The sequence below is a fragment of the Lithobates pipiens genome, unplaced genomic scaffold, assembly GCF_037356315.1.
Source record: "Lithobates pipiens isolate NorthernLeopardFrog02 unplaced genomic scaffold, aLitPip1_a1.2 Scaffold_8, whole genome shotgun sequence".
NCBI lineage: Eukaryota > Metazoa > Chordata > Amphibia > Anura > Ranidae > Lithobates > Lithobates pipiens.
In genome coordinates, this window is record NW_027507903.1 from 15,494,249 (window position 1) to 15,517,799 (window position 23,551).

At 42.9% G+C, this 23,551-nt stretch overlaps 1 protein-coding gene across 1 annotated transcript in view; it reads right to left on the reverse strand.

The window, feature by feature from the left end:
- Positions 1–23,551, reverse strand: part of LOC143963333 (leucine-rich repeat serine/threonine-protein kinase 1-like) — a gene marked incomplete in the record, with an annotated part of 364,270 nt that overhangs the window by 172,797 nt on the left and 167,922 nt on the right. Inside the window, 5 exon segments of the mRNA XM_077472944.1 lie at positions 784–896; positions 12,528–12,665; positions 17,802–17,965; positions 19,950–20,074; positions 20,912–21,138. Of these exon segments, the coding sequence (XP_077329070.1) occupies positions 784–896; positions 12,528–12,665; positions 17,802–17,965; positions 19,950–20,074; positions 20,912–21,138 (767 nt within the window).

Consider the following 23,551-nt stretch of genomic DNA (forward strand, 5'->3'; position numbering starts at 1 on the left):
ATGACCAATCTCTGGGGGAAGATTTACTAAAACTGGAGAACTCAGAATCTGGTGCAGCTGTGCATAGTAACCAATCAGCTTCTAACCTCACCTTGTTCAATTAAGCTTTGACAATAAGGCCACTTTCACACTGAGGCGGTGCGGGCGTCGGCGCTTTACCGTTGTTTTAACCCCAGCTAGCGGCCGAAAAAGGGTTAAAACCGCCCGCAAAGCGCCGCTTTGCCGGCGGTATAGCCGCGCTGCCCCATTGATTTCAATGGGTAGGAGCAGTGAATACACCGCTCCAAAGATGTGGCTAGCAGGACTTTTTTCACCGCCCTGCCAGCGCACTGTTCCAGTGTGAAAGCCCTCCGGCTTTCACACTGGAGTGAAAGGGGTCGGTTTTTTCAGGCGCTACACAGGCCTGAAAACCGCCTCGGTGTGAAAGGGGCCTAAGCCCCCGTTCACATCGGTGCGATTTGACAGGTCAAATCGGAGCCTATTGCCAGCCATAGGAGCGTCCCAAATCGGAGCGACACCAACTTTGCAACACTGCACTGATCTCCAAAAATAATTCCTGCACTACTTTTGGTGACTGGGGGGGCAATTTCAATAGAGATCTGTGCAGGAACCCGCACTAAAACCTGGAAGCTGACTGTTTAATATGCACAACTTGCACCAGATTCTTTGTGCATCAGTTTTAGTAAATCTCCCCCTCTGCGTCTTGCATGCAGTTCCAGCAACACAGCATTGATGATATTTTCTGAGGGTCATGGTGCTCTGTGTACAGCAGTAGAAGCTCACCTCCCCAGCTGGTTCTTGGACAGATCCAAACTCTTCAGAAGTCTGCAAGTCCAGGTGTCAGCGGGTGGCAAGGAGGCCAGCTGGTTCCCGGAAAGCTTCAAATACTGTAAAGCCTAGGAAGAATATGAAGACTGTTAGTGGGGTCCATTAATTGCTTTCTGCAAGATAACACCATAGCCGGTGGTTTACATAATTAAATTTTTAACAAGCTGTGGAAGAAAAAGAAAAGAAAAAAAAAAGAAAAGAGTAATGAATTCAACATATAAAACCACCAACCTAAAGATCATTGCTGGAAAAACTGATCATGAGCGCCATCATGTGGCAAAATGTAAGAATTACAAATCAAGTGAGAACTACATACAGCAAGACTAGTGAACAATCTGTTACTTCTAGACATGTGCACTGCAGACAAATAAGTTTGTTTTCATTACGGTACATTCGTTTTTTTTTTTTTTTTCATTTTTCGGGTCATTATGATCGAAATTGTTATTTCGAATAAATTCATAACTTCAGAAAAATCTGAATTCGTTACGTTCCATTTGTTTGGATTCATAAATTTGCAAATTTTGAAATTCCTAAATTTGCAAATTGCTAAATTCCCAAATCCCTAAATTAGAAAATCCGAAATAACTAACTAATAATAACTATTAAATTATAGGTATTGGAATTTCCTTTCAAATTTGGCTGTTAGTGAAGGTAACGAATAAGAATTTATCCGAAGTTACGAATCATCCAAAATAACGAATGCCGCATCTAAATGGATGGAACGTAATGAATAATAAATAATAATACTAATAGAAAGTTATTATTATCAATATTTATTATTATTAATCAGTTATAGTCTATTCCTTTAGATGCAGCATTTGTTATTTCGCATAATTTGTAACTTTGGATAAATTCGTATTCGCTGCGTTCACGAACAGCCAAATTTGAAAGGAAATTCCAATGCCTATAATTTAATAGTTAGTAATAGTTATTATTATTAGGTCATTTGTTATTATTTCGGATTTTAGAATTTTCGGATTTTCATTCTTATTTCCGTATTTTCTTTCTTTGGAATTTTCGTATTTTCTTTCTTTGGAATTTTCGGATTTTCTTTCTTTGGAATTTTTCGGATTTTCATTCTTATTTCCGGATTTTCTTTCTTTCTTCGGGATTTTCGAAATTTATACTTTTATGAATTTACACATCTACTAATTTACACAATTACTAATTTACGCATTTACAAATTTTTCAGAAAAATTTGTTAAACGGGTTTTCGTTAATTTGAATATTTCTGAATTAACAAATTTGTCGAATTTCGTTGAAAAACTAATTCGGAACGAAATGAATTGTACATGTCTAGTTACTTCTATTATTACCTATTATTATAGATACCGATTATTGCTATTATTAATACCTATTAATATTATTATTATACAGGATTTATATAGTGCCAACAATTTGCACAGTGTTTTACAACATGAGGGCAGACAGTACAATTCAATACAATACAGGAACAATCAGAGGGCCCTGCTCATTAGAACTTACAATCTAGGAATGGCAGGATCATCAGTTCTACAACAGATGTAGAAAGACAGGCAGCCTTGAAAGGCTTGGGTCATACCAAATATCCTACGATTTACAAAAGGGACAGTCTACCTTTTTTGCCAAAGAAAGGGAAAAGAAAAAGGTAGATTCTCTCTTTGAGCTCAAAGTGTAGTTTTAGCTGTACACCCTAATATATAAGGCTTTGGACATTGCTGTAAATACTCCTATCTGTAAAGTAAAACATTGGTTTGAGAGCTTTTTGCAAGACAAGCAAAATGTTAAAATAAATTTTGACTTTATATACAAGCGATATCTTGATATACAAGTAGTGTCAGGTCACAACTGAGTATAAAAGAGAAAAGAGGCGCCTCTAAGTGTAGCAATATGTTCACATTTAATGAAGGTACAACATTTAGAAACTCACATTTTCCTAATTTTTACTGACTGGAATGGTACCAGCTGATTGGAGAAAAGCCAATGTAGCACCAATATTTTAAAAAGGTCCCAAAATACATCCCTGGGAATTACAGACCAGTTAGCCTAACATCAATAGTATGTAAACTCTTGGAGGGGATGAGAAGGGACTATATACAAGATTTTAGTAATGAGAACGGTATCATTAGCAGTAATCAGCATGGATTCATAAAGAATCGTTCTTGCCAAACCAATCTACTAACCTTCTATGAGGAGGTGAGTTGACATCTAGATAAAGGAAGGCCTGTAGACATGGTGTATCTGGATTTTGCAAAAGGATTTGACACAGTTCCCCATAAATGGACCATAGGATGAGTACATGGATTGAAAACTGGCTACAAGGGCGAGTTCAGAGGGTGGTGATAAATGGGGAGTACACAGAATGGTCAGGGGTAGGTAGTGGGGTCCCCCAGGGTTCTGTGCTGGAACCAATTCTATTTAATTTGTTCATAAATGACCTGGAGGATGGGGCAAACAGTTCAATCTCTGTATTTGCGGAGGATACTAAGCTAAGCTGGGCAATAACTTCTCCGCAGGATGTGGAAACCTTGCAAAAAGATCTGAACAAATGAATGGGGTGGGCAACTACATGGAAAATGAGGTTCAATGTAGAAAAATGTAAAATAATGCATTTGGGTGGCAAAAATATGAATGTAATCTATAGACTGGGGGGAGAACCTCTGAGGGAAATCTAGGATTGAAAAGGACCTGGGGGTCCTAGTAGATGATAGGCTCAGCAATGGCATGCAATGGCAAGCTGCTGCTAACAAAGCAAACAGAATATTGGCATTAAAAAGGGGATCAACTCCAGAGATAAAACGTCAATTCTCCCGCTCTACAAGACTCTGGTCCGGCCGCACCTGGAGTATGCTGTCCAGTTCTGGGCACCAGTCCTCAGGAAGGATGTACTGGAAATGGAGCGAGTACAAAGAAGGGCAACAAAGCTAATAAAGGGTCTGGAGGATATTAGTTATGAGGAAAGGTTGCGAGCACTGAACTTATTCTCTCTGGAGAAGAGATACTGAGAGGGGATATGTTTTTTCATATACAAATACCATACTGGTGACCCCACAATAGGGATAAAACTTTTTTGCCGAAGAGAGTTTAACAAGACACGTGGCCGCTCATTAAAATTAGAAGAAAAGAGGTTTAACCTTAAACTACGTAGAGGGTTCTTTACTGTAAGAGCGGCAAGGATGTGGAATTCCCTTCCACAGGCGGTGGTCTCAGCGGGGGGCATTGATAGTTTTAAAAAACTATTAGCTAAGCACCTGAATGACTGAAACATACAGGGATATACAATATAATACTGACATATAATCACACACATAGGCTGGACTTGATGGACTTGTGTGTTTTTTCAACCTCACCTACTATGTAACATGGTTGATGATTAAAACAGGCACATCTAAGTATGAAGGCATCCGGGGTAAAGCTGTCCACATAGACAATCCTCCTCACTGTCATCAACGTCATCCCTTCCATGCTGCGCTCCATGAGCGCTTCAAGCCTCGCTTTCAGATCGCTCTACTGCAGGGTAGTCTTCCCGGTCATGATTGCAAACTGACAGCGGTGAGATCCGGCAGTGAGGAGGGCGGTCTATGTGGACAGCTTTACCCCGGATGCCTTCATACTTAGATGTTACTCTTTTATTCATCAATCATGTGAGTTGCTAAATGTTGTACCTTCATTAAATGTAACCATATTGCTACACTTAGAGGCTCCTCTCTTCTCTTTTATACTCTGGAGCTCCTGCTGGATTTTGCTTCTAATCCCCTTGTGGAGGCTTCCATTTGTGGATGGACATTTTATGGTTACAAAACCTGGTCACATTGCTGTAATTTTTTTATATGGACTATAAATTGAATGACCTATGAAATGGTTGTGGAACGAATCATTTGAGTTTCCATTATTTCTTATGGGGAAATTCGCTTTGATATAAAAGTGCTTTGTTTGGATTACAAGCATGTTTCTGGAACGAATTATGCTCGCAATCCAAGGTTTTACTGTATATGTAAAATAATAAGAAATTTAACCAGTTAGATTTACATTACTGTGCAAAAGTTTTAAGAAGGTGTGAAAAAAAAAATGTTGTGAAATAAGAAAGCTTTCAGAAAATTGGATAATTTATTTTTATCAATTAACAAAATGGAAAGTAATTGAACAGAAGAGAAATCCAAATCAATATTTGATGTGACCGCCCTTTGCCCACAAAACAGCATCAATACTTCTAGGTAGACTAGCACACAATTTTTGAAGGTACTCCGCAGGTAGGTTGTTCCAAACATCTTGGAGAACTAAGCACAGCTCCCTCAAATCCTTCTGTCTCTTCATGTCATCCCAGACAGACTCCATGATGGTGAGAATGGGGCTCTGTGGGGGCCAAACCATCACTTCCAGGACTCCTTGTTCTTCTTTACACTGAAGATAGTGACTTAATGACATTGTCTGTATGTCTGGGGTCATTGTGCTGCTGCAGAATAAATTTGTGGCCAATCACACCCCTGCCTCATGGTATGGCATGGTGGATAAGTATCTGCCTGTATTTCTCAGCATTGAGGACACCATTGATCCTGACCAAATCTCTATTTGCAGAAATGCAGCCTGAGACTTGCGTAGAACCTCCTCTATGCTTCACAGTTGGCGACAGACACTCATTATTGTACTACTGTCCAGCCCTTCCACAACAAACTGCCTCCTGCTACAGCCAAATATTTCACATTTTGACTTATCAGTCCAGAGCACCTGCTGCCATTTTCTGCACCCCAGTTCCTGTTTTCCTGCATAGTCGAGTCGCTTAGCCTCCTTTACAATATCGAATATGTAACCATGATGTGTCTTTCATCTGCTGCATTAAGCTTCTTTGGTCAACCACTGCGTCCATGGTCCTCAACATTACCTGATCAATGGTGTCCTCAATGCTGAGAATTACAGGCCAATGACACGCCTCAGTGACGGTATTGGTATGATGGAGAAGTATCGGCCTGTATTTCTCAACCTGTGATTGGCCCCAAATTAATTCTGCAGCAGGACAACAACCCCAAACATGCAGCCAATGTCATTAGGAACTATCTTAAGTGTAAAGAAGAACAAGGAGTCCTGGAAGTGATGGTTTTGCCCCCACGGAGCCCTGATCTCACCATCATGGAGTCTATCTGGGATTACATGAAGCGACAGAAGGATTTGAGGCAGCCGACATCCACAGAAGATCTGAGGTTAGTTCTCCAAGATGTTTGGAACAACCTACCTGCCAAGTTCCTTCAGGAACTGTGTGTAAGTCTACCTAGAAGAATTGATGCTGTTTTGTAGGCAAAGGGCAGTCACATCAAATATTGATATGATTTGGATTTTTTTTTTCTTTAAATTATTATTTAATTGTAATTACATTTGTATTCCAATAATTTTTATTAAAGTTATCTTTTTTCCATCAATAACAAGGGTTCACTTCTATACATATTTAGATCACTTTCATAGTACAGTCGTGAATCTCAGATCCATGCGAACAATGCCATAGGTATTCATATTATAACACACATCAACAAACAGGTAAATTATATATCAACCAACCTTTACCTGCCAGGACTATTCAATAAATATCAAACAATATTAACAAAAGCCTTTGTGGTTTACCATAAAAAATTGTCGTGAGTTGGAGATCTGTAAGCTAGATCTGAGTTGTAGGAGTCATGTAATAGTGAGCGCCTGCTGTTTTAGACGCTCCCTAAAGTCCACTTTCACCCATTCGAAATCCAAACTATGGGAGCAAAGTGGCCCTGTTCACAAAAGATAGAGTAAAAGAAGAAAAGAAACAAAGGAGAAAAGAAAAAAAAAAAAAAAAAAAAAAAAAGTAGAGCAGAAGAAGAAGGGAAAAGAAAAAGGAGTAAAAAAGAGAGAGAGTATATAGACGATCCCCACGCTCCAGCCCACTAACCCCCCCCCCCCCCCTCACGGTGACTGAAGATATCTAACCCAGGGACTCCATGTCTTTTAAAATCGGTTTTGTTGGTCTCGGAGAATACTAGTCAATTTTTCATTAATCATGATCCAGGAAATTTTATTTTTGACAAGCGCCAGGTTTACTTGAGGGGTTTTCCATGCTTGCGCTATGGCAATCCTAGCTGCCAAAAAAATGTAAGAAATAAGGGATCTGAGGTGTTTAGATAATGATTTGGATTTTTCTTCTCATCATGTACTTTCTATTTTGTTAATTGATAAAATGAAACTATCAAAGTGGTAGTAAACTGCCAGAAAAATATAAAAACAAACAATGGGCCCCTCTGAAGGTTTAAAGTGGTTGTAAACCCTTACAACCCACTTTGACCTACAGGTAAGCCTAGATTAAGGCTTACCTGTAGGTCCAATAAATATCTCCTAAACCAATACAGTTTAGGAGATATTTGCCCGAAGACAGCCACGCCGTAGACAGCGGCGCGCAGGCGCACTGAGCGCGGCATTTTCAACGACGGAGCTGCTGCGCGTGTTGGCTCCCGTGCGCATGCGCAGGAGTGACGTCATCGCGGCTTCGCCAAATGACAGCGGCGGAGCTGCGAGACCCCACCGAGATGGATGCGCCGGACTACAGGGGACATCGGTGACATCGCTGGCTCCTGTGTCAGGTAAGTGACACATAATGGACTACTATGCGATGCATAGTAGTCCATTATGCTTTGCCTTTGCAGGGAATGAAAGAAGAAGTAAACTCATCAGGGTTTACTTCCTCTTTAAGTCATAATGCACATTATGACAGACTTACCTGTACATGGAACCCTCCATCGCAGCGCTGTCACTACTCCCCAGAGCTGCAATTGTTTACACGGTCTTCCTTCCGGGTTGGCAGGCTCCAGCTGTATGAATGGCCGGGGGGGGGGGGGCCGCGATGGCTTCACTGGCTGCATGTTGTGTGCATATCTTCTAAACGGTGCAAGTTTAGGAGATAGTCACTGTTCCTACAGGTAAGCCTTATTCTAGACTTACCTATAGGTGCAACTGCAAAAGTGGAGTTTAAAGCGGAGGTCCACCCTAAAGTGGACCTCCGCTCATCGGAACCCTCCCCCCCTCCGGCGCCACAATTGGCACCTTTCAGGGGGGAGGGGGGTGCAGATACCTGTACAGTACAGGTATCTGCACCCACTTCCGGGATAGCTCTCTGCGGAAAGGGGCGTAGATTACGCCCCTTTCCGCAAGTGCCCGCCCCTTTCCGCAAGTGCCCCGCTGCCTGCTGGGAAACACACAGATCCCAGAGGCAGCGGGGACCGTCCTTATTGCGCAGCGCGATTCGCGCATGCGCAGTAGGGAACCGGGAAATGAAGCCGAAAGGCTCCATTTCCTGATTCCCATACCCAAGATGGCGGCGGCAGCACACGATAGACGATCTAGAGATCGGCTTCGGGTGCCGACATCGCGGGCGCGCTGGACAGGTAAGTGTCACGATTTTAAAAGTCAGCAGCTGCAGTATTTGTAGCTGCTGGCTTTTAAAAAAAAAAAAAAACGCGGAGTCCCGGCGGACTCCCGCTTTAATTCCACTTTAGCACTCCTTTTACTGAAATCATTCTTAATTTAGGGCCAGTTCACACCAGATGCAGTTCCATTTTTTTCTGCACCAATACAGTCAGTTCCGGTAAAGTTTCTGCACCAGAAACTGACTGCATGGTAAGAACTAGAGCCATTGGAATACATGGAAAACACTGTGCATGCATTTTTAGTGCAGAAAAAAAAAAGCACACGGAACTGAACAGAACTGCGCCTGGTGTGAACTGACCCTTACAGCATTTTCACACCCGTCTAAAACTTTTGCACAGTAGTGTACATGCTCACAACACACACCAGCAGCTTCATAACAAAGAGCATATTGGTCAACATTTGTGTCTTGTGGTCTTCCTGCAGTTAGATGTAATTCAACTGGTTCCTTAAATCTTATCTCACTTGGCCAAATGACCTTCTACTTTCGTTAGTCTGTAGAAAAGCAAAGCTCTGTTGATTAAAGGGCAGCCACCACAAAACAAGTTTTATTTTTCTTCCCTTGGCAAATGTCATTTGTTTAGCATCTTCATTTTTTTTTTTTTTTTTTTTTACTTGTGTCTGCCTTTTCATTTGTGATTTCAATATTGATTCTAAATGAGAACCTCACAGCACTACGGTGGATTAGAGGTGCCAATTTTTCTAATCACATTTCTAATATTTGATTACTTTTTTTTTTTTACCACTTGCTTACTGGGCACTTAGAGGCCCCTCCTATACCCAAATGAAATTTTTATAATTTTTTCACACAAATAGAGCTTTCTTTTGGTGGTATTTAATCACAGCTGGGGTTTTTATCTTTTGCTAAACAAACAAAAAAAAAAAGATGGAACATTTTGAAAAAAAAAAAAATCATGTTTCATAGTCTGTTATAAAATTTCGCAAACAGGTCATTTTTCTCCTTCATTGATATGCGCTGATGAGATGGCACTGATGGGCACTTATGGGCTGCACTGATGGGCATTGATAGGCACAGATAAGGCAGAACTGATGGGGACAGATAAGGTGGTACTGATGGGCACAGATGGTCACTGATAAGCCCTGATGGGTGGCACTGATAGGTGCTACTGAAAGGTACCACTGATGGGCACTGGTCGGTGACACTGATGGGCAGCACTGTTGAGGCACTGATTGGTGACATTGATAGGTGGCACTGTGGGCACTGATAGGTGGCACTGATGGATGGCACTGTGGGCACTGGTAGGTGGCACTGTTGTGTACTGGTAGGTGGCACAGATAATCTGGCGGCTGCTCTATTTGGCGGCTGCTCTATTTGAACAGGACCGATGTCACTCTGACAGCCGCCGCTGATCGGCTTACCTTTCCGGTCCTCAGCCAGCTCTATGATAACCCGGCATCGGTCGGATACTGGGCTCCCTGGTCACACGAGAGAGCCCGGAGAGCCACCAGTGGGCAGCAGGAGGGTGGATCGCCCCCCCCCCCGCCACCTATAAATGCAATCCAGTGGCTAATCAGCAACTAGGATTGCTTTTAGATGAAAGAACATCGCCCGCCATAAAAAAATAAAAAAATAAATAAATACTGGGGTTAAGGCCATAACATGTAGGTAATTTGACAGCAAGTGGTTATACTATAGCTTGGGGTCACTTTAAAGCGGAACTATCCCCTTTGATTGTCAAAAAACTGTTGCATTCCCAGCATTCCATGAAAGCGGACTGTCACATTGGTTGTGCTCTCAACCAATCTGTCGTACCATCAAATGGCTGGTGCAGATCAATCAGAGGCTAATGTGGCAGCTTCCTTGGCTGAAAAGGATAAGGGGGGGGGGGGGGTAGTTCTGCTTTAGAGTGGACCTTCAGAAAACATTTTTTTCTGCCGGTAAATACCTTATACAGCCCACTTCCTGTTTCTTGTCTGGTCCTTAGTCTATGTGCAAAAGAGGGGGGGAAATACTGCGCTAACCTAAAATAAGTGCAAAATAAAGCTGCTAACACTCAAACAAAGTCAAAACAACACGTGAAACAATATGTGCAGCGCTTAATAATAATAACACATGCATGAATACATGATAATGAGGCGAGAAACATACATATGAATGTGTAGACAAGAAAAATGGCCAAAAAATATGTAAAATCCGGAGTCATCCAAGAGCAACCCCCGTGGGTGCTATAGCTAAATGTAATAGTGCTAAAAAAGTGAGAAAAGTTCTTGGGAGTCTCCCTTCCTGAGAACTCTGGTGCAGATAGGAATGTGTCAATCAGATCCCAGAAAACGATGTAGTCAGGATTCAGGATCAAAAGGAGCAGGATGGAATGTAAAAAGAAATGAGAGAAAAAGCTCCATATGGTGCAGGTCAACCAATAATATTTATTGGAGTGCAAATCTCAAAACGGCTTGCAAGATAAAAACATTGTAAAAAGTCCAAAATCCAATGTGGTATAATAGAAAGGATAAAAAAGCAATGTGGGAGTCTCAAATGAGCAAGCCTGATGCGTTTCGACACATGGGGTCTTCAACTGGGGACTTGCTCATTTGAGACTCCCAAATTGCTTTTTTATCCTTTCCATTATACCACATTGGATTTTGGACTGTTTCTTTTTACAATGTTTTTTTATCTTGCAAGCCGTAGTGAGATTTGCACTCCAATAAATATTATTGGTTGACCTGCCCCATAAGGAGCTTTTTCTCGCATTTCTTTTTATATTCCATCCTGCTCCTTTTGATCCTGGATACGTTGGAGACACCTCTGGCTGACGTTATTACGGTCCTCTGTGTGCCTTTTCGGGTCGGGGATTGGGATCTGCTCATCCATATATTCCAGGTGACACCAACAGGAGAATTACAGGCGCATTTGACCCTCTGCCGTATGGTATGTGTGTCCATCACTGCTGGTAAGTGTACTCCATCGCATGTACATCGTTTTCTTGGATCTGATTGACACATTCCTATCTGCACCAGAGTTCTTAGGAAGGTAGACTCCCAAGAACTTTTCTCACTTTTTTAGCACTGTTACATTTAGCTATAGCACCCACTGGGTTGCACTTGTGTAACTCCAGGTTTTTACATATTTTTTGGACATTTTTCTTGTTTACACATTCATATGTATGTTTCTCACCTCATTATCATGTTTTCATGCATGTGTTATTATTCTTAAGCGCTACACATATTGTTTCACACACTGGTCATTAGCCTAGGCTTATGACATCATGCACAGCTCTCTCTTGTGAGAGTTTTCCAAGAGGGGGGGTGGGAGTCATAACAGCATCAATGAGAGCAGCTGATCTGGAGGTGTGCCTCTGTGTCTCTGTGTAAATCCAGGAAGTGAACAGGCAGCAGCTTCAGCTGCCCACAGTTAAAATGGCTGCAGCCAGATGCAGTGGGGGGAGATTTCTGCAGCATATTTGGCAAGTACAGAATCACAGTATATATAAAATAATATGCAAATAGGTTGGAGTGAAGCTTCAGAATGCCAAAGATGTGTTTATTACAAAACTATGTGAGCAGACTGCAGTTCCTCTTTAAGTATAGTCGAATGGATACCAAGAAGCGCTCTTGGCCTTCCTCTACATCAGTGGTTCTCAACCTCAGTCCTCAAGTACCCCCAAACAGGCCATGTTTTGGGAACTTCCCTTAGATAAAATGGCTCTTATCAATACCATGACATTGATATTGATTTAAAGCAGCTGTGCAAAGTAAAGGAAAACCTGAAAACATGGCCCATTGGGGATCCTTGAGGACTGAGGTTGAGGACCACCGCTCTACGTAGTTCACAGAAATCCACCATTCCCCCATACACCACTCATGCAGCTTTGAAAACAAATGCGAAACATTAGGAATGCATTACCCTGCATGCATTCATAATTTTGCTTTTCCTGCAGAGTTGTAGAAAATTACATCTTTCATTTATCTGCAAAAAATGGAAAGTAACATGGATTCTCTAAGAAATTTCTGATCTCCGTTGTCATAAATTCTTGGATACCTGTAAAAAAAAACTGGATACTTCCATGGGTGCTCAACCTCCGCATGTCCCTCCTGCTGTTGCAGAACTACAAATCCCATGAGGCGTTTGCTAAATTGACAGTTATAAGCATGACTCCCAAAGGCAGAGGCAAGGTGAGACTTGTAGTTCCGTAATAGCCGGAGGGCCACAGGTTGAGCACTCATGCAAGTTTACTCCATTATTGACCTCAAGTAAGATGAAAGGATCCATTCAAATGATTTAGCTACATGCCAGGTCAGGTGATCCCGCTAGGGAACGTTACCTCCAGCTGGAAAAGGTCCCTGGGAACATCCTTTAGGGCGTTATCGGAAAAATCCACTTCCAGCAGATGATTCCTCCAGAAGACAGCCAGGTTATCCGGAAGAATTTCAATGCAGTTTTTGGAAGCTTTACAGTGTTTCTGGAACAGAAAAGCAGCATAAAATAATACAAAAACAGAAAATATTAAAAAAAAAAAAAAAAAAAACGAAGAATATTACGATATAAAATATTTTACATGGCCCATCTACTCCCCTTAACTAAAGTAGATGGGCCATGTCGGGTGGCACAGTGGTGTAGTGGGTAGCACTCTCACCTAGCGGTTAAAAGGGTCGCTGGTTTGTACCCCAACCACGAAACTACCTGCCTGGAGTTTGCATGTTCTTCCTGGGCCTGTGTGGGCTTCCTCCGGGTACTCCGGTTTCCTCCCACAATCCAAAGACATGCAAGTAGGTCAATTGGCTTCTGTCCAAAATAAATTGGCCCTAGTATATGAATGTGAGTTGGGGACCTTGGATTGTGGGCTCCTTGAGGGTAGGGACTGATGTGAGTGTGCGATGTGTATGTGGATCGCTGCATAAATTAATGGAGCTATATGGGTACCTTAAATAAATAATAATAGATTAGCATCTTAATGAGACACAATGTACTGGGGATACAGACAGTTGTAGACACTCACTCAGGTTGAACTGGACGCACTGGTGTCTTTATTCAACCTTACTAACTGTATGTATGTATGTGTATGTACTTTTTTCTTTTGGAAATGTTAAGAAATGGATTGTGGAAAATATGATTTTCATATACATCGCCCATGGGAGCTAAAAAAAAAAAAAAAGATGAAAAAAATAAAAAAACTGTATGCAATTAGATAAATGCCTCTACGAAATCTAAGCTATAGGCCAGCAGTTGTTGAATGCTGTTGGCCACTGGGATGTGCAGAAATGATTTGCAAGACTTGGTTCAATAAAACCCAATTCTTGCCCTACAAGGGAAGACATTTTTGCTGATGTAGTACCCTCCTAGTTAGGTTTCTAGGATGTTAGGTACAGTAAGTTATTTTGGCTCCTCTGTAATCACTGGAGCAGTTGTTGATTTATTTTGGCTGTTCTGGATTTCACAGGCTGCAGGTTTGATTGCTCCTCCCTGCCTTCTAGAAAGTTGTGAAACATAGGAGTGGAGCAAGGCAAATGGGCAGCATGAAAATGTACTGTGATGCAGCCAATAATCCCTGCGGAGGAGTGCCCAAATAGTGGCTGAGGAGCACATAAATAGCTTTAAATGAGCTTTGGAACAGCAGTGTCTTCTTGTTCAATGGATTCCATCTTTTTAAGTGGGGAGGGGAGGAGGGGGGGGGGGGGGGGGTTCTACCCCCTACCGCTATACCTCCCAACATTTTAAGATGAGAATGAGGGACACCTACAAGCAAACGTGTGTAGGCATAGGACGTGCCCCCTGCCACATCCCTTAAAGGGGAAATAATCATTTTTAAAAAAGGTTAATTAAGTGCACAAGTGTTTTTACCACCACTACTATTCCTTTATATTGGCTTTGAAAATATACAAATGCAGCAAATTGGAAAAAAAGGTTTAGCACTGGGAAACACTTTTTTAAAGATAAAAAGTGCATTTTATATAAAACTTTATAGAACAGACCAAAATGAGGGACAAATGAGGAGAAATGAGAGACAGAGGGACATTGCGCCAAATCAGAGCAGTCCCTCGAAATCAGGGACAGTTGGGAGCTATGCCTACCACCAGAAATTCTGCTGTTTCAAGTTTCTGTTCAGCAAAGTCCCACCTCTGGCAAAGCCGGGGGGGGGGGGGGGGGGGCAACATCTGAGAGGGTACCAAGCATCCTGAGATTTCACCTAAGGATCCAGTCTGCATAGTTTTACTGGAAGATACCTGGAGACAGCTAAAATGGGCCTAGCTGCTCCCCTGGCCTTGTGAGTACTGTTTTACTGCAAGATCCTGGTCACTGTGTACTATTGGGAATGTGTTTTGCGCTGTCAAACAAAGTGCTAGTACATTAATGACACAACCCATGAGCTTAGAGCAATCGCATGAAAATCATCATGTGAAAATCAGTTCATCAAAAAATGTCCAAAGATGATAATTCAATAAAGTGCACAGTGCAAAATCAGTCCAAATAAAAAGTGAATGGTGCAAGAAAATGTGTATAATGCCCCAATGTAACCGTATGCCACTCCACCCCTAGGTGCGCACCCAACTCACAAACTGCTTACTGACAGGTAAGACCTCAGATATGCAGGGATCTCTCCTAAAAAGGCTGCCCTTTTTAGGAGAGATCCCTGCTGGGATGGATGGATGGCACACTTCAGGAAACAGAATATGGGTTCCCAAAACACTCCACAGAAGAAGCTCATGGGGAATATAGAGAGAAGGAAGGAACTGGTGTAGTCATATAAAACTTCACCAGTTTATTAAAAAAGAATACTACTCACGCAAGGCAGATAAAAATCAGGCACGTAGATAAAACAGCCCAGTCATTACCCTAGCACCCTAGCAGGTAGGATTCCATCACTGCTGTAGCTTTACCTGACATGTTTCGTCCAATGGGACGTCATCACCAGGTATAGGAGCTTCTGGGTGTGGAGTAGCATATGGTTACATAAGGACATTGGGGCATTATACACATTTATTTCCAAGATTTTTTTTTTGCACCGTTCCCTTTTTATTTGGACCGATTTTGCACCGTTCATGTTATTGAATTATCTTCTTTGGATACTTTTTGGATTAATTGGTTTTCACGTGAATATTTTTATGCAATATCCCTATGCTAATGGTTTGTATTACAAATGTATCGCCACTTTGTTTGACAGTTCAACACAATTAACATATTTATTGCAATATAACACACACAGGCGTATAACACGCACCATCATTTTAGGAGGGAAGTGTCAGGAAAAAACTTGAATTTTAAATAAATATCTTTGAAGCAAAATAAGGGTCAGTGCCCATCGATGCAGCCTCACCATTGCCCATCTGCAGCCTGATCAATGCCATCTGCAGCCTCACAATTGCCCATCAATACAGCCTGATCAATGCCGATATGCAGCCTCACCTCAAAGGGGACGGGGGGCGCGGGACGAGCGCCATCAGATTAAAAACAACGAAAATCTTCTGTTTACTTGGTGGCCTCTTTAATACAAAGTCCCGCCTCCTGGACTGGCTTCTGTGATAGACAGAACACTGGTCCAATGCCGACCCAGGAGACGGGACTTCCAATTACAGAGGCCGCCGAGTAAACAGGAGATTCTCGCTGTATGCAATCTAATGGCGCTCGTCCCGCTCCCCCCCTCCCCGTTCCCTGCTCGGCAGCCCAAATTGCAGTATCAGCATATAACACGCACACAATATTTGCCCTTGATTTTCAGGGTGAAAAGGTGCGTGTTATAAGCCAATAAATACAGTATTTTGCTTATTGTTTTTATCTGCATGTGAGAGTTTAGTGAGTGCTGCTGTCACAATCTTAGTTGATGTTAATTGGTTTTATATGATTGTTTGTTTTTTATGACACTAAGCAAAATCAATACTTTTATTCTTTGCTGGGTCTTTTGAGAGGTACATATCAACTCTTAGTTTAGTGGAAAAACGTCATGCTGAGTAGAGTTGAGTAGTTCCTCTCATGAGAGGTTCATACATTCGTCTCCTCTAGTTTCTCATGGGAGGACTGTCCTTCAAAGCTGGGTCAAGTAGTTCCCCCTCCCGAGGAGTACATACCTCTGGCCTCCCACTAGTCTCTCATGGGAGGATTGTGTTCTGGGCTGAGCAAATTAACTGTTCCTACAGTTTACAACATTGAGAAGAGTGTCCTCTTGTCTCCATTGGTGGTTCTGGAGTATCCCATGCTTCCCTACACCTCGTTCAAGTTATTTAATAATAAAACCACAAAAAGATACCCTCTAGAACAGTGGTCATCAACCTTGTCCTCAGGGCCCACTAACAGGCCAGGTTTTATGTATTACCTTGGGGAGATGCAGACTAGAATACGGCAATCACTGAGCAGCAAATGATGTCACCTGTGATGTATTTCAGTTATCTTGCAAACCTGGCCTGTTAGGCCCCTTTCACACTGGAACGGTTTTCAGGCGCTACAGCGCTAAAAATAGCGCCTGTGTAGCGCCTGAAAAAAATGGCCCCTTTCACTCCAGTGTGAAAGCCCTCCGGTGCGCTGGCAGGAAGGTGAAAAAAGTCCTGCTAGCTACATCTTTGGAGCGGTGAAGGGAGTGGTGTATGCACTGCTCCTAACTGGCTCCTACCCATTGAAATCAATGGGGCAGCACGGCCATACCGCCGGCAAAGCGACGCTTTGCGGGCAGTTTTAACCCCTTTTCTGCTGCTAGCGGGGGTTAAAACCACCCCGCTAGCGGCTGCAGACCGCCGCTAAAATGACGGTAAAACGCTGCTAAAAATAGCGGCACTTTACCGCCGATGCCCGCCCCGCCCCAGTGTGAAAGGGGCCGTAATGGGCCCTGAGGATAGGGTTGATGACCACTGCTCTAGATTGCTGTTTGTGTCAGTGTGCCTGGACTGCGCACTGTGTGTGCTGGTAGACTCGGCACTAGTGAGGGACAACTCTGGTCATCATCATTATCAGTGCTGGGAGTGTACAGTGACTGTGCCTTTAATCATCATCAGCCAGCGGCCCCTTTCAGACACAGGTATGCACAGGGGGTGTGCCAGGGCACACCGTAATCACTATGTGCAGTGCCAATTCACCCTATTGCCCAGGCTTCCCGTGTTGCCCCTTGCCCCGCAGTGCTGCCCTCCTTTCCCCTCCAGCTGCTACCGGAAAAGTTTCAGGATGGCGAGTGGGGGAAGGGGCTAACAGATATGTCATTTACCATCGCCTTACTTTTCTAAATGAACACAGTGTACACACTCACTCACTGTGTTCATTCCTAAGTATAGTAAACTGTGTGTACTATGCTTCAATTTGTGAATGAACAGGAAGCCGCTCAGCACAGAGCACTTCCCATTCATTCACTGTCCAGTGCAGCTGAGGCTGCAGAGGAACGCATGTGTGTTTGAGCTTTGGGGTGCGCACCCTAATGCAATAGGCTGTGCACAGCTATGCTTTCAGAAGTGCGCTAAACTTCTTCATCTACGTATCCGTTACAAGAATCATATAACCCGATAATTCCGTCACTTCTGCAATAAAAGTGTATGTACGAGGAAGAAGCCTCCACATGCGGAGTATAACTTTGTAGAGGCGTTTGAACACATATATTCTATGCATTTCACACAACACTTACGAGAGGGCAGGCCCAAGGCTCCAGGAACATTTTCAGTTTATTGCGGGAGACATTCAGATATCGCAGGGATTTGAAGCAATGGAAAACAGGGCTTGGGAGATCAGAGAGATGGTTTTCAGACACATCTAATTCCTGTAACCTCCGCAGACCTATCCAGTTAGCCCCTGGAAAAAATATGTAATAAGATCAAGTTATATAAATAACACACAATCAACACACATACTAGTTATCGGTAGCAGAATTAAAGCCAAAAACTTAAAGAGGTTGTAAACCTCAGAAAAAAAAACAACAAAAAAACCTGCAAGACAAAGGCATAATGAGCTAGTATGCCTTGCCATACTAGCTCATTATGAAATACTTACCCTAGAACGATGCCCTTCAGTGCCACCCGCACTCCACTCCCACGGCCGATATCTTTCACCGGAGTTACTTCCAGGTTCGCAGGCTCTGCCGCAGTGACTGGCCGGAGGCGCGATGACATCACACCAACGCATGCGTGCGGGTGCTGCCAGTCAGGGCACGGGTACTGAAGAAACGGCACGAGCGGGCTGTGTCCTCAGTGTGCATGCACTGATCAGCAGCGCATATAGTGAATATCTCCTAAACTGTGCAGTTTAGAAGATGTTTACAGTACCTACAGGTAAGCCCATACTAAGGTTTACAACCACTTTAAAAAGGAGAGGCATGGGTTAAAAAAATAAACACATATGCTTACATCTATGCTGCAGCATCAGTGTGATGCTGCAGCTGTCCCTCATTGGCTCTAAGCCGGAGAACTGAGTGATCACATGACCGTTGATCACTCAGTTCTCTGTCTGCTTGGAGTGGAGAGCAGTGACTGTTAGTCATCGCTCTCTGCTCTGCCCCTCCAGTGCTTACTGGAGTGACATGCAAGAGAGGTGGAGGTCGGATGCAGCTGGCTGTAGCTTTCAATGGTGCGCTAAGAGCCAGATGTCAGACAACTGGGTGGATAACGACAATATTGTCGAGATCTTTCCCGAACCTGGAGCAACAGCTGGCTCTATGGGGGCATACAGTCCTTTTTTATCCAATCCGCCAGACGGATGGAAAAGTAGGCTTTCCTTCCATCACACTTTAGCAGATCAGAGCTGGTCGGATGTCAGTGGACATGTCACTGCTGATATCCGTCGCTCCGTAGACCTGTATAGAGTGTCCGTTCAGGTCCGCCTAAAAAACTGACAGGCAGACCAGAACAGTCCGCTAGGCAACATCTATCCTGCTAGAATTCAGCATTAATAACATTGTCCAGATCCTCAATACCCAATAACCCTATAACAATTGTTCAATTTTTTTTCCAAATGATATAGGTAAAGTGGCTGTAAACCTCAGACATGAAATATGTACAAAGCACATCCCTTTATAGTGTGTACTTGTCTCAATCCAGAGCACCGAGTGTGATTTCTATCTGCTGCTCTGTTCATCTGTGATCTGCATGAGTCACTTCTGACAAGTTTTACTGACGCAAAGAGAGAAATGACGACGGGGAGAGATCTCCAGCACACAGCCTGTGATTGATAACCTCAGCGCTGTTCCTCTGCTGTTGGAGGGGTGGGGTGTGTCCCTTCCCTCCAATTAGCTCTTAGAGCTCTTAACACTGAGCTCTGCAGTGTGTAATTTCAGCTCTTCCCTCCCTGTTTTCTGACAGCTCTACAAGCTTTATAAATTCTTGAATTTGAATGGCTCTAGAGAAGAGGTGGCTGCAGATAAAGAGGTACAACTCATGTAACAGGATTTGTTTTATCTCTGTGTATCACTTGAGGCCAGTCACTTCATCTGGTATATGTAAGGGTTTACAACCACTTTCACTAAAGAGCAACTCTATCCTTTCTTCGGTAGGGAAGGTAGGAGGAAAAAATAAATAAAAAAAATCTAAAAAAAAATCGATTTGCTGAAATTTTTAATCGATTTGACCTCTGAACTCGATTCAAGCTTTAAATTGATTTTTTTCCCCAGCCCTAATTAAAAGTAAGAATACTTTTCACATTGCTTTTTGATCAAATCACACACCTCTCCAGTCTCCCGAGCAGATTTTCAATTAGATTCCCTGATAAAGGGGATGTATCTAAATATCCCTTGGAGTAACCCAAGGTTCACATTGTGGTCACATGACATGGAAGTGTGACATACCGTCTTCTCTAAACAGATGTGCCAAGAAGTTCTTGGATGCACAAAGTCTCTGAAGCCGGCTCAGATGGAGTAATCCAGGGGGAAGAGACGTCAGCTTGTTATTGGAAACATCAATTTCAAGCAATCTAAAAAGGCAAAAACAAAAACTGTGATCTAAATGTATGAGACCTCTGGTCTCCAAGCAGAAGAGTATGAGCTAGGGGACTATTGCGGTGCATATAAATTAAATAATACATCAAATGAAGAAAAAAATGATTTTGCATAAAAAATTTAGTACAGTTTATTGAATAAAAACCATTACAGAATCCAACATATCCAGAATTCATGGAGCAGGTGAGGTATTTCGACTAGTTTCGCTTTTCAGCTTCCTCAGGAACTACCTACATCTAAAAATCCATCAATTATTCATAAATCAAAAAGTGATAAAATCACAAACAATTAAAATAAATATTAAGGAGACAGTTTGCAAACTGTTTGTGATTTTATCACTTTTTGTAGATATTCTTTATAGATTTATGAATAATTTATGCATTTTTAGATGTAGGTAGTTCCTGAGGAAGCTGAAAAGCGAAACTAGTCAAAATACCTCACCTGCTCCATGAATTCTGGATATGTTGGATTCTGTAATGGTTTTTATTTAATAAACTGTACTACGTTTTTTATGCAAAATCTGTTTTTTCTTCATGTGATGTATTATTTAATTTATATGCACCGCAATAGTCCCCTAGCTCATACTCTTCTGACACCTCTGCTTGGAGACCAGAGGTCTCGTACATTTAGGTTTACATAATTTGGGATGAGGTGCACATTGTAAAAGTATAATTTTGAACTCATTTGGGTGGCCATTTTTTAATTTTTACAAAAAAACGGTGATCTGACGTTAACAGGCGCACACAGAACGATTTTTTTTTTTGAACTATGAAGAATTCAGACAAAGATTTCCCTTTCACAAGACAGCTGACCTGGAGCAGATGATTTCATCGGAGCTTTGCACACTGGGCAGATCACACAGCTGGTTGTCACTTAAATTCAACTTCTGTAAATTGAGAAGCCCCCATGGGACCACTGATGGAAGAGAAGTCAGGAGGTTAGAAGAGATGTCCAGCTCTTTTATCTGGCAAGAAATGTCTATGAACCAATCGAGATCCACCCAAGGCAATCGAAGACAGGACCACTTCATGCACACACCCTGCAGGGAAAAAAAATAAATACAAGCATTATGTGACACGGTATAGCAGAGAAAGGTGGTGACCACACACATGGAGATAGAGGCTGTAGATAAGTCTATGTGTACAGGCCATGGAGGACCCCTCAGTCTATCCACATTTGAGGACTATATAGACAAAATAATAGGTTCTCAAATATTCATCCTTATTGCCTCTCCAACACTGCTGCCCCTGGCTGGACTGTCCACACTGGTCCAAAAGGAGTAATATGGTCTGATCCTTTTGGCCAAGATCAAGTGTGATATCTGTTCTGAACAGTTGTCGGGGATAGAACCCTAACTCCCTTTCGCCAATTGGGGAGTTGGTTAGTAATCCCTGATGTATTTAGGTGGGAACGGTGGGGGCAGTGGGAGGACCTTTTTCCTCCCAGGTTGAATCTGTCTCTGGTGCACCAGGCTTGCCCCCGGTTGTAGGCAAGGCTCTCCCTAAGCTCTCCAAGTTCTGATGCCTTCCTGGTAGGGATGGGGCTGCACTGGTCTGGCCTAGGGCCAGGTTGCGAAAGAAGCCCATGGTGTATGCACCCCTGTGGGTGCTGTAATTCTCACGGAGGGAGAGCTCACCTTAGGTTTTTGGTACTATGGCCACTGCATAGTAAAATACCACTGCAGACAATTTTTTTTTTTACACATGCCTCTAGAACCATGGTATTTTACTATGGAACCAGCACTTGATCTTTTTTTCAATGTATGTTTGTCACTGCACTTTTTGCACAGCACTGTATGCACTGTCTCACTCGCGGATCAGTAGGGTGTACGTCCTCTGGCCTGCCCTGAATGTCTTTGGGGGAGAGGGCATGTGGCCTTTTGGTCAGGTTCTTCCCAATCCCATGGAGCCCCACCTAGTACTTAGGGTTGGCCTGTTTCGGCAGGCCTCCTAAAGAAAGGGGTCCACCAGGTGGACCAGTGACTACCCCAGTCCCTATCAGAAGGCTTGCACCCCGGGGATAAGGGCAAGGGTCCCACCTCTTTGGAGGAGAACCACGTGTATGCCCTGTGCACTTTTTTGTGTTCTAACTTTTCTGTGCACTTTTTTTTTGTACTGGGTGTTCTGTTTTTGTGAGTGTGTTTCACTACACCATGGGACTTAAAAAAAAATAAAAAAATATTGTTTGATCTGACAACATGTGGGCAGTCAATCACAATATTCCTAGCATTTGCCATCTTCTACAAAAAAAAAAAAAAAAACACAAAGAGAGGGTGCAACAGCCTCACGCATTACCGCAAAACCATTTTAAAAAGATGAAACATGCTTCCAGGGCAGAATCCTCTTCATCAGAACCATGGCTCTGATGAAGAGGGTTCTGCCCTGGAAACACATTGGCCTTGCTCCATACGTATGAGCATCACCTAAACATCGCACTGGACTGTGAGTCTATTTCCACAATTAATTCCAATAAAATGGTTTTACGGCAAAGCGTGAGGCTGATGCTCCCTCTCCTTGTGTGTTTTGTTTTAGCTTACATAAGAATCTCCCTATCTGAAGAGGGCAGCGAAGCTAGTTCATCACCAGATTTTGCTTCCATTTATAGAATGCAACCATTTATAGAATGATTTGAATTTTTTTGAACAATATAATGGCGCTCTCTGAATAGACAAGATAGGGATCATGACACCACTGCCCCTCCTTCACACCTCGTCCAATCAGAGGGCTGTCAGAATACCCAGTGAATGCAGCAGATTGGCTGCAGTCACTGAATGCCCGGCTGTCAGGGCTGGGCTTCTGCCACTTTCTTTCAGTGCTCAGAAGCTGCTCAGCTGTCGGTCAATTACCAGCCACTCCTTACCACAGTCACTCACCTGGTTACCATTAACCTGTCTCATTAGCCCAGCCTACCGCCAGCCCATTTTTGCTATTTAAGCAGTCAAGTTAGGTTCCTCCTTGCCCTTGCATGGTCTATGATCACTTATGCCGTGTGCACACGGTCAGACTTTCCGGCAGAAAAAGTCTGACGGAATCTTTTCATCGGATATTCCGATCGTGTGTGGGCCTCATCTGACTTTTTTTTTTTTGTTTTCGAAAATTCTGACGGACCTAGAAAGAGAACATGTTTTAAATCTTTCCAACGGAATCAATTCCCATCGGGAAAACCATTCGTCTGTATGCTGTTTTCTGATGGACCAAAAACGACGCATGGGCAGATATTGGCTACTGGCTATTGAACTTCCTTTTTCTAGTCCCATCATACGTGTTTTGTATGTCACGCGGTCTAGATGATCGGACTTTGGTGAAATCATGTGTAGGCAAAACCTTTTCAGCGGAACTCCGTCAGTTTATTCTGACGGAAAAACCGGTCATGTGTACGCGGCATAAGTGCTTCCTTCCTGTGCTCATGTGTATGACGTGGCCTGGCTGACTTCTGATTTTCTGACCCCGGCT